The sequence below is a fragment of the Barbus barbus genome (assembly GCF_936440315.1).
Source record: "Barbus barbus genome assembly, chromosome: 36".
Lineage (NCBI taxonomy): Eukaryota > Metazoa > Chordata > Actinopteri > Cypriniformes > Cyprinidae > Barbus > Barbus barbus.
Window position 1 is genome coordinate 24,217,114 of NC_136714.1, and position 11,517 is coordinate 24,228,630.

Below are 11,517 nucleotides of genomic sequence, written 5' to 3' on the forward strand. Positions count from 1 at the left end.
AGATCAACCAACATCGTTTCAGTGAGAGAAACAGCAGAGCTCATACGACGCCGGACTTCTTTCACCTTGGGAAATAGCCTACCTAGGAATTTGAAGAACACAAATTATGGCTGTCTATTCAAGTTTGACATTTTTCGCGTGTATTGGCCTAATTTTTGCATCGGCGGAGCCAGGTGAGTCGCTTTAATTCGTCTGTATTTTTCTTACAAATTTTGTAGCTTAGGCTATTTGTTTTAGAATTAGAATATTAGAATTCACAATCTTTTTTTTTTTGTTTCAGCTCTTGGCAAAGGACGAAGTTTAATAATCGTGCAGGATGAAGATTCAGGCAAATTTTTCATTGATCCGATCACTGCAGATACACTACAGAGCGGTCTCACAACTATCTTCATGCCAATTATTTATATCATTGTTTTTGCAGTAGGGTTGCCAACCAACGCGATGGCTATATATGTCTTGCTGTTCAGATCAAAGAAAATTAACCCTGCTGCTATTTACATGAGCAACCTAGCGCTGGCTGACCTGATGTTTGTCATCTGGACTCCTTTCAAGATCGCTTACCATTTAAAAGGAAATAACTGGACTTTTGGTGAAGGGATGTGCAAAGTTATGGTGGGTTTCTTCTACGGCAACATGTACTGCTCCATCCTCTTCATTGCTTGTCTGAGCATCCAGCGGTACTGGGTCTGCGCTCACCCACTCACCCATCTAAGAAAAAACAACAAGTTTGCTATCATCGTATCCGTGTGTATCTGGATCTTCATTTGGGTCAGTACTACACCTTTGTACCTGTACTAGCAAACCGTTGAACTCTTGGACCTCAACATCACCACCTGCCACAACGTCAATCTTGTCAGAATGAAGAACTTTAAGTCAGGCAATGTGTTCCTGGATGTTCAGCTGCCTTATTATTATTTTATGGTGATGGCAGTTCTTGTCTTCTTCATCCCAATGTTGGTCATCATCGCAGCTTATATTCTTCTCCTTTGCTCTCTTGGGAATTCCAAATTCGAGGGCAACGTTGGAAAAAGCCATCAGCGAGCCGTGGTTCTCATCATAACGGTGCTCATAACGTTCTTGGTCTGCTTCATCCCAAGTAACGTGATGTTGGTCGTGCATTACGCTCTCCTTCGAAATGGCTGGGCTAATAACGGTTACGGTTTCTACATCACGACACTGTGCCTGGCCAGTCTCAACAGCTGCTTGGACCCTTTTATCTACTATTACATCTCGGATGATATCAGGAAGCACATTAAGAACACGTTTCTGTGCCGTAGCAAGCGTGCGGTGGAGAGGAAGAGGGTCTCGTTCAACTCAATGAAGTACTCTCAAAGGACCAAAACCTATACTTCCAGCACAGGCAACACAGAAAGTAGCAACTGCTGAGAGCAGAAGGACATCAACCGTGACGGACATGAGTTTATGTATTTATCTGTGGAATATACAGAAGATTTTACTTCATATTCATGCTCTGTGTTCTCCATTAGATGATTCTGAAACCGTCTGAGAGCAGATTGAAGTTTTTGTGAAGATATTGTGCTTCAGAGACCTTCGTAAACCCCAATGCTGAAGGAGCCACAAAGAGTTTGAACAGAACTTTCTGTTTCTCTATATCTCAGGGTCGTGAAGCCAAAGCAGTCTCATCGTTCTGTTGTTACATTTAATATTGTTCAGATGGGCTTTGTGAAATATTTAATGTGAATTTTCCAGCCTGTAATGGGTAAAAAAAAACTATTCTTTGAAATTTATGTTTTAACTTAATGTTTTAGCCAGTATTTGTTCTGTTTTTAATATTTTCATATTTTTTCTTTTGTATCAAACCTGATTAGCGATTTTTATAATTTTTTTTTGTTTGTTTTTTGCTAGTTAGTCACAATGACTTATTATTTTTATACCTCACTGTTTTATATAGCCATAATTAGGTCACTATTCGTGTTTTTGATGCAAGTGTTAGAATTATATTTTTCTAAATTCACGCATATTTGATTTCTAATTTCAACTGTAACTTCCTTATCTCAAAAGTGGTGTTCTTAAGAATTCCCAGTCAGTTCAGTGTGTGTCTGAATCTTCATTCCCTCCTTGTTTATCAGATGTCACTGTACCTCTTACAAGGAAATGCAGCCGTTAACACAAATAGCCCACTTTACCTCTAAAGGCACAATGCCTTCTGAATAAATGTTTTATTTACTTTGAAAATTTATTTTTCTCCTGAATTGTTAGTTTAATTAATAAATAAGTTCCTTGGATCACATGTGGAGTACAGTACATTTTGTATAAGTGAGTCATATGTTGTTTGTAGAAACTATGACAAACTGTTTCTTCAACATAAACTATGAAACTTAATCTTGTGACGAAATACTTCATGATGTTATCTTTCAGCTACAAAATGTCCTTTGGTTGAACATTTTTAGTAACATTTGTAGGGACAAAATGTGCCTCATTATGAAACGAGCAATTGAGCAGAGTGAATTTGTGTAAGATTAAATTGCTTTGGATGTAAAAAAAAAAATCTGCTAAATGCAGAACTGTTTACACAATGATTTACAAAAATGTACTCTGCTTTTGTTTTAATGAATAGAGCACTTTTAAATGTGTATCCTAATTTGATTGCTAGTATGAGCATGTTTCAAATCGAAATGTCTCCCTATGTTGACTTGTCTGATTTTTTCAGTGAAACTGCTGCTCTAGTGAATTTGACTCCGTGCACTAACTAGTTTAGCAAATGTTTAGTATACCACTCACAGTACCGTCTGTTTCTATAGAAACCCTCTAATCCTGTTTAACTAGCTTTAGACCTTTGATTCTTTGAGTCTCTTCAGGTTTGAACGCCAGATTTTTGAATGACTGAATGAATGATGCATTTATATAGCTCTTTATTGTGTATTGCTGTACACCCAAAGCATTTTACAATCATGTGGGGGGGGGTCTCTACTCTACGGAGCCCCTTAGTACGGAGCCCCTTAGAGCTCATGGTGGTGGGAAGATTTCGGGGTGAAAAATATTTTTCAAGGCACGTCAGTGTCTATAACTTTTTATCTTTTTGAACATTATCAACTCTGGATGATGGATAGTAAAGCCTAGAGTGTCTTCTTTCCAAAGATACCTAATTTGTTTGTGTAGCACACTTTGTCAGGAACTGTTACCATTTTAATTTAGGTAGGTTATTTTCACCTGTGAGGCCCACAATGGGGGGCGAAGGTTAACAGGTTAAAGTAGCCCAATTCTATGGAAAACCGCAAACTTTGGCAATTGTTTCAACACTGCTCTGCAGATTTCTATGTGAATGATAGGATTTTGCTGAAAATTTCACTGAACATCTGTTAATGTGACCGCGCCTTAATTCAAATAAATTGATTCAAAAATTTTGCAAATCTCGTTCGGCTGTACGAACACGTGTTTACGAACACCTGCAGTTTAAGATTCAGGATCACTTCTCAAGACAATTATTTATTGTTCTCTGCTGTGTCTGTCGGGGTCTCGAGCCTTTGACTGATGTGTGTTGGCCTATATTTTAAAAACAGGACCAGTCTGAAGCTCTTTGTGTCTGTGTTTAGCAGAAACACAATGACTGGTAAAACCAGTTGAGTTGAGCATGTTGAAGCAGGTTTGTTGGTGGTTGTGGTCTAACTCAAAGCATTCACATTTCTCACACTCTATCTAGCTATTTATCTATCTATCTAGCTACAGTATCTCACAGAAGTGAGTACACCCCTCACATTTTTGTAAATATTTTATTATATTTTTCATTTGACAACACTGAAGAAATTATACTTTGCTACAATGTAAAGTAGTGTACAGCTTGTATAACAGTGTAAATTTGCTGTACCCTGAAAATAACTCAACACACAGCCATTAATGTCTAAACGGGCCACAAAAGTGAGTACAACCCTAAGTTAAAATGTCCAAATTGGGCCCAATTAGCCATTTTCTCTGGTAAAGGCTAGAAGGGATACGTATGACGCTACTGGGCATGCGTACATTAATACAGCGTAATTAATGTCACACTGTACAACAATAGTTACAATTTTTAATTCCTGTAAAGGATAGGTTTAGGTTTGGGGTAGGTGTAGACATTAATAAAACGCAATCTAATAGGTATACAATTAATTTCATTGTTCATTTCCAGTCGGAGCTGTATGCCTTCTAGCCACAACCATTTTCTCTCCCCGGTGTCATGTGACTCGTTAGTGTTACAAGGTCTCAGGTGTGATTGGGGAGCAGGTGTGTTAAACTTGGAGTTATCGCTCTCACTGGCTGTGTCCAAATTCAGGGTCTGCATCCTCCTTAGGATCCTTCCTACCCGGTTGAAGGAGGAGGGATCCTCCGACGTCCGCAAAACCCGGAAGTCGGTGTTTGTGAATTTGGACAGCCTACCCTTCTTTCAGTTCCCTCCCTTACCCGTTGCTCATATCCTGTCGTCATATCCTCAGGTGTGTTAAACTTGGAGTTATCGCTCTCACTCTCTCATACTTGTCACTGGGAAGTTCAACATGGCACCTCATGACAAAGAACTCTCTGAGGATCTGAAAAAAAGAATTGTTGCTCTACATATAGCCTACATCATCTTTAAGAAGATTGCCAAGACCCTGAAACTGAGCTGCAGCACGGTGGCCAAGACCATACAGCAGTTTAACAAGACAGGTCAACCAAAGAAGTTGAGTGCACGTGCGTGCTCAGAGTCATATCCAGAGGTTGTGTTTGGGAAATAGACGTATGAGTGCTGCCAGCATTGCTGCAGAGGTTGAAGGGGTGGGGGGTCAGGCTGTCAGTGCTCAGACCATATGCCGCACACTGCATCAAACTGCTCTGCATGACTGTCGTCCCAGAAGGATGCCTCTTCTAAAGATGATGCACAAGAAAGCCTGCAAACAGTTTGCTGAAGACAAGCAGACAAAGGACATGGATTACTGGAACCTTGTCCAGTGGTCTGATGAGACCAAGATAAACTTATTTGGTTCAGATGGTGTCAAGCGTGTGTGGAGTACAAAGACAAGTGTGTCTTGCCTACAGTCAAGCATGGTGGTGGGAGTGTCATGGTCTGGGGCTGCATGAGTGCTGCCGGCACTGGGGAGCTAGAGTTCATTGAGGGAACCATGAATGCCAACATGTACTGTGACATACTGAAGCAGAGGCTGGGACGCAGGGCAGTATTCCAACATGATAACGACCCCAAACACATCTCCAAGACGACCACTGCCTTGCTAAAGAAGCTGAGGGTAAAGGTGGTGGACTGGCCAAGCATGTCTCCAGACCTAAACCCTATTGAGCATCTGTGGGGCATCCTCAAACGGAAGGTGGAGGAGCGCAAGGTCTCTAACATCCACAAGCTCTGTGATGTCGTCATGGAAGAGTGGAAGAGGACTCCAGTGGCAACCTGTGAAGCTCTGGTGAACTCCATGCCCAAGAGGGTTAAGGCAGTGCTCTAATATAATGGTGGCCACACAAAATATTGACACTTTGGGCCCAATTTGGATATTTTCACTTAGGGGTGTACTCACATTTGTGGCCAGCGGTTTAGACATTAATGGCTGTGTGTTGAGTTATTTTGAGGGGACAGCAAATTTACACTGTTATACAAGCTGTACACTCACTATTTTACATTGTAATAAAGTGTCATTTCTTCAGTGTAAAATACATTGTAGATGGCCTTATAACCGTAATATAATGTGGGATAATTTACAATTATTTCAGTTTAAAATAGAAAGGCAATGCTTTGTACTCTATTTCTCAACTGTATCCTTTACTATGATACATCATTACTATCGTTCAAATTGCACTTATCTGACCACCATCAATTCGTAGCAGTGAAGGAAGAAGTATCATATCGACAAGTGCAGTACGGAGTACCTCAAGGATCAGTACTAGGGTCGTTACTGTTCATACTTTACATGTTACCCTTGGGAGATATTATCAGGAGGCATGGTGTTAGCTTTCACTGTTATGCTGATGATACTCAGCTCTATATTTCTTCGTGGCCCGGTGAAACACACCAAATTGAGAAATTAACGGAATGCATAGTCGATATAAAAAACTGGATGACGAGTAATTTCTTACTGCTAAATTCTTAAAAAACAGAAGTGTTAATTATCGGACCTAAAAACCCCACATGTAATAACCTGGAACACTGTCTAACACTTGACGGCTGCTCTGTCGATTCTTAGTCATCAGTTAGGAACCAGGTGTGCTGTTTGATAGAAATTTCTCATTTGAAAGCCATGTTTCTAGCATCTGTAAAACTGCATTAATTAGATCAACCGGAACCGGGAACACTCCCCATAACACATGATGTACTCGTTACATCATAAGCAGAATGGCATCTACGCTAATATTTGTCTGTTTCTTTCTTATTCTGTTTCTTAGTCCGTGTCCGGATCAGATGGTGGATCGGCGCCGGGAGATGATGTCTCCCTGATCGTCAGTGGAGGCCTGGACACCTGGATTACATATCCCAAGTGAAGGCCTCAACTTAAATGCAATAAAACTAAAACTAAAAGAAAAGAAAATAACTAAAATATAATTATATATATATATATATATATATATATATATATATATATATATATATATTTATATATATATGTGTGTGTGTGTGTTAGAAATTGCAACAATATAAAAGAAAAATAAATACATTTATACATTTAAAATTTTAATTAAAACAATAAGTAAACAATAAATAAACAATTATCTCCTGGCCAGAGGAGAACTGCCCCCCCCCCCCCGACTGAGCCTGGTTTCTCCCAAGGTTTTGCTTGCTCAGTTGGGACACTTAATTTCTAGTGATTATCGTCAATTTGATTTAGCAGATACTATTTAAACTAAACTGAGCTAGACAATGACATCTCTGAACTCAATAATGAAATGCCTTAACTAAAAATTGAGTGTTTAATCTTATTTTTATACATTACTGACACTCTATCCTCCAATTTGATACTGTTAAGTGCTTTGACACAATCTGTATTGTTAAAAGAGCTATATAAATAAAGGTGACTTGACTTGACTATGAATCATTACAGTTATATTAGACTGTTAGTAACGCAAGGAAGAGTATGGAACACAGCGACATCTACTGTATAGATATAGTAAGTGCAGCACTCGCGTAGCCTATTCCGTGGCTGTTCAGAATGAAGTATTAGTGTACTGTTTACTGCACAGTATACTATGTACTACCTACTATTTTTAAGTAATGTGTAAAATAGAATGCAATATTGAACTATAAACGTTTCAAACGGTAGACTGCTGCAGAGTTGTGCATCTCTATTGCACAATTAATTCTGTGTGCAAGTTATAGCTACAGTTATTGTGCATTTTTAAAACAATTTGGGGTAAATTGTCTTTTCATGACTTTTGGCAGGAGATGAGGACAAATATTGCTTCTACTTCATTCTACACAGTGAAATTGAAAGGTCAAGTCTAATGCATTACATTGTGGGATACGGTAGTTTGCACACCTGTATATTGCAGATGGGTAATCAGAGTGTTGCATAGGCCTACATAAAATATGCATACTGTGCACTATATTATGTAATGCAGAAATAATACAAGTAGCATGGTGAGCTGTGATGATTATTCTATGATATATTATTTAGTGTAAAGAAGCGAGTTTAGTTCTTGTCAACTTGGGTGGTTGATATCTTATTCAGTGTAAATGTGAATGTGTTATCATTTCTATTGTGAGCTCTCTGATGTTCACAGACAGCTCATTGATTTGTCTAAGCATTATCTTATCTCTCCTGCATAACTACTTGCTTAAAACAGTCCACATTTTCTCCCAGTGTCTACATTCCTCAAGGACCCCTCTGTTGCAGTGCCAGAGGGGGAGGCGTCCACAACAGTGCCTGATGGGAAATTTTCCAGTGTGTCCTGTGCTGAGCTGCAGATAACAACTTACTGTTCAGAGAGCTCAACCTGAGGTCTTCAGAGATACTGAGCTGCTAAGGATAAGATAAGATAAGAGCCAGGTACCGCTCAGCCTCGCATGCACAAACACAACAAAGCTCAGATTTTCATGTTTGTTTGTTTGTTTGGCCTCCTCTGAGCGAGTCAAAGGTTGCAGATAGCACCACCACCCCCTATGTGAAAGGTCATCCGTGTTATATGACATTGCACGCTGGTATCTTAAACTGAAAAAAATAAGAATAATATCAGAAATTGTTCAGTTCCTGGTGTCATAAATCAACTTGATCTGATTTTCTCTTTCTCTCTCCTCTCTCTCACTCTCTTTTAAAGCATGGAGAGCTATTCTCCATGTGCCAGAGGGATCAGTAGGAGGCTGAAAGAGAAGATGATTAATTAGCATTGCCTCTCCGCTTTGGCTGTAGACTGATCTCAGCCCAGATTCTCTACGGGCTTCTCTTATGTAAAACTGTCGAATAACATAGTGTGGCATAGAACAGAATGATGGCTGAAAACAAACAAACAATGCATGCTGTGGCATATGTTCAGGCCGGTTGGACATCCATATCCTAAAATGTAAACACACAATAACATTTCTTTCTAATTTCGTCTTCATTTAAGATCCCTCATTGTCATTTCAACCCATAAAAGTTGTCCATACAACTCATACTCTATATTCCAAGTCTTCTGAAGCCATTTGATACCTTAGTGTGAAGAACTGACCAAAATTTAAAGAAATAGTTCATTTAAAGTAAAAATTAATTAGCTTACCCCCATGTTGTTCCAAACCTGACTCTCTTCTGCAAAACACTAAGAAAATATTTTGAACTATTTTGTCTGTTTTTGTCTTTGCATTTAAAGTCAATTAGATAAAATGTTGTTTTGGACCCTGGCATTCTTTAAAATATCTTATTGAAAAATAACAAAATGTCACCTTTTAAAGCCTTATGCAGGCCTTTTTAAACTTTTTTTTAATTTGTCTCTTTAATTAAATTTCATAATTTAACGTCACTTTTTTTTAAACTTGCCATAGCATGGTTTGTCAGGTGATATATAAGAAATGATAGGATTGCATCCAATATGTCAAAAAGTGTTTTTTATATATTTACCATAATTGCAAAAGCTCTCTTTTGGACACAAATCTATAGTATGGCTTCAAAAGTCTTGTAATATGGTGCACACAATTTATAGTGCTTTTTTTTGTGTGTCTTTTTTTTTTTTAAAGCCTGGCAGTATAAATCACCATGTAATTTCAGTGGAAGAGCAGCTCAGACATTCTGCCGAATATCTCATGTTGTGTTTCATGGAAGAAAGAAGGATATGGAGTTGGAATGACATGAAGGTGAGTACATTTTGACCAAAGGTTTGGCTATCTTTTGGGTCTCTCAAATTTGTGGGTCTCTTTAAAACTAAAGCAGTTCTCAAGTGTCAGCCATTATCGTTCAGCCTTAGTTACATTCCACTTGGCATGATATATCAAAAAGTGAAATGAACAAAAGGTCTGTTTTTCACACAAATCTATCTTATGGCTTTAAAAGACTGAATATAGTGCAGAACTCACATTTTATGGAGCTTTTTGTCTTTTTTTTTTACACCTTGGAAATATAAATCACTATCTATTTACGATGTAAGAGCAGCTCAAACATCAGATTGTGTTTCATTGAATAAAGAGTTGGAATAACAGTAAGTAAATTATGACATGTTTCTGATTTTTGCATGAACTATTCCTTTAAACCTTATGTATTTCTTAAATGTTATATACAGTCACTTTTTGTACTTGATTGGTCATGTGATGTTCAAGAACCGATAGTATTAAGCCTCAATGATGTACAACCAGGTATGTTGCATCATTTTTAAAGTAAACACAATCTTCAGAGCTTGGAAGAAGGTATGGAATGTAGTGATTTTTGTCTTGTTTTTACAACTTAATCACTAGATTAAGCAGCTTAATTACTAGAAGAGCAGCTCGGGCATTCTGGTAAACATCTAATTTTTTGGTTCAAGAAAGAAAGACAGTAATACAGTAAATTGTGCCTTTAAACTTTACAATGACTATGTCAGCCCAATTAACACGCTCAAAATTACTTGTGTTGTCTGTATTTTGCACATTTTGAATTAGGAAACACAAACAGCAGCAGGGATGATGATGTAAGTAGTCTTAGATCTTTCTAGCAATCACAGTGAGCCAACTGTGTTAGCCAACATGCCACATAGTTACTTCATACGCTCCTCTTCTCTAACGATTATAACGGTCAGTGTGCTGGGTTTTTTTTATTTGGAGCAATCCAAAGGTTGCAAAGCATCCTCGAATGCATATCAACACAGCTGAAGGTAAACTTAACAAACAACACAGCATTTTATTGACTCAAGTTTAGTAAAAAAAAAGTGTCAAAATACAATAGCAAGCATTGGAATAAAAGCCATTTTGAACACACATAATCTTTTTGAGAGGCATTAGGCCAAAACTACAAACCTGAGATATGCCACAAAACTCCACAAATTGGCCATCAAATGCTAAAGATTTTTTTGTATTATTATTTAAAAAAATAGATAGATTTGCAAGAAAAGACACTTTATACATTCAAGGAGCAGGACGCTTTCTCTGGCAATGTGCTGCTTGCTTCTCTACTGGTTTGTTAGTAAGACACTTGATCTGCAGTTCAGGGAGAAAATGAATAGCGATGGGAAACGTGCGAGACAGGGCGGGACAGATGGAGTGAAAAGCGAGGGTGTGAAAGGGAAAGCAGAGCCTCAGGCTTCCTTTTCGTCCCTTTCTTTCCGCGTTTTTGTCTTCACAGGAGCCGGCATGGTCGCGGTTCCCCCCAGCCAGTCCCAGTGGGCAAAGAAAGGTGCAAAGTTGGTGCCCGGCTGCTGATGGTGAGCGTCGTGCCGCAGTGCTCCACCCCAAAGGCCAAAAGGAACCAGACGATGCATTGCCCAAGGGAAGTCATACCCGCAGTGGTCCTCAGTGGACACCCAGATGTTGAAGAGCATGAACGCCCAGGCAGTGAGACAGTGGCACTGGAGGAACAAAGGATCCACGGTGGTCCAGAAGCCCACGCTGAAGAGCTCCCAAGCGGACAGGTATTGTGTAACCAGGCTGAAGGTTTGGCGATACTGGTGGTGGAGCGCGTGGAAGGTGCGGTAGAGCCAGCCGACGCGGTGATGAAGCAGGTGCCACAAGTAGTACTGGAAGTCAAACACAACCGTGCAGCCCACGATTCCTAGCAGGAAGGCGGTGAGCGTGGGTGCCTCGCGGGGCAGTGGCACAGGCGGCCGCCAGAGCCACTGGGCTACGGCGGCGGGGAAGATGTAGACCAGATGGTTGTACGTGGTGAGTGCCAAAGTGGAGCCGATGTTGGACCAGGTGACGTTGCGGTCCTGGTGGATCTGGTAGCGTCGGATGGAGGGCCAGGTGGGAGCCAGCAGGTCCAGCACAGTGTAGAAGAACACCAGCACCAGGTACATGGACACTGAGAGGATGACGGGAAAGAGCGGCGAGCGCAAGGTGCTCTCGTGGTTCTGCTGAAGGTAATCCCACATGGGCTGCAGCACGGAGCGCTCCGACAGAGCCCAGGTTGTGTTGCTGACATCCAGCACGCCACGCAGACTGCCGGGAATCAT

General features: G+C 39.9%; 1 protein-coding gene and 1 pseudogene across 2 annotated transcripts; one reads left to right on the forward strand and one right to left on the reverse strand.

Annotated features, from left to right (window-relative positions):
• Positions 1 to 106: 106 nt before the first annotated feature.
• Positions 107 to 3,362, forward strand: LOC306856004 (proteinase-activated receptor 2-like; annotated as a pseudogene). Its single transcript has 2 exons — positions 107 to 173; positions 281 to 3,362. The product of its transcript is annotated as a proteinase-activated receptor 2-like (transcript).
• A 7,282-nt stretch (positions 3,363 to 10,644) lies between these two features.
• Positions 10,645 to 11,517, reverse strand: LOC306856005 (cholesterol 25-hydroxylase-like protein 2; the record flags this gene model as incomplete). Its single annotated transcript, XM_079394963.1, has 1 exon — positions 10,645 to 11,517. The coding sequence occupies one exon, from the start codon at positions 11,515 to 11,517 to the stop codon at positions 10,645 to 10,647; it is 873 nt and encodes a 290-aa protein (XP_079251089.1).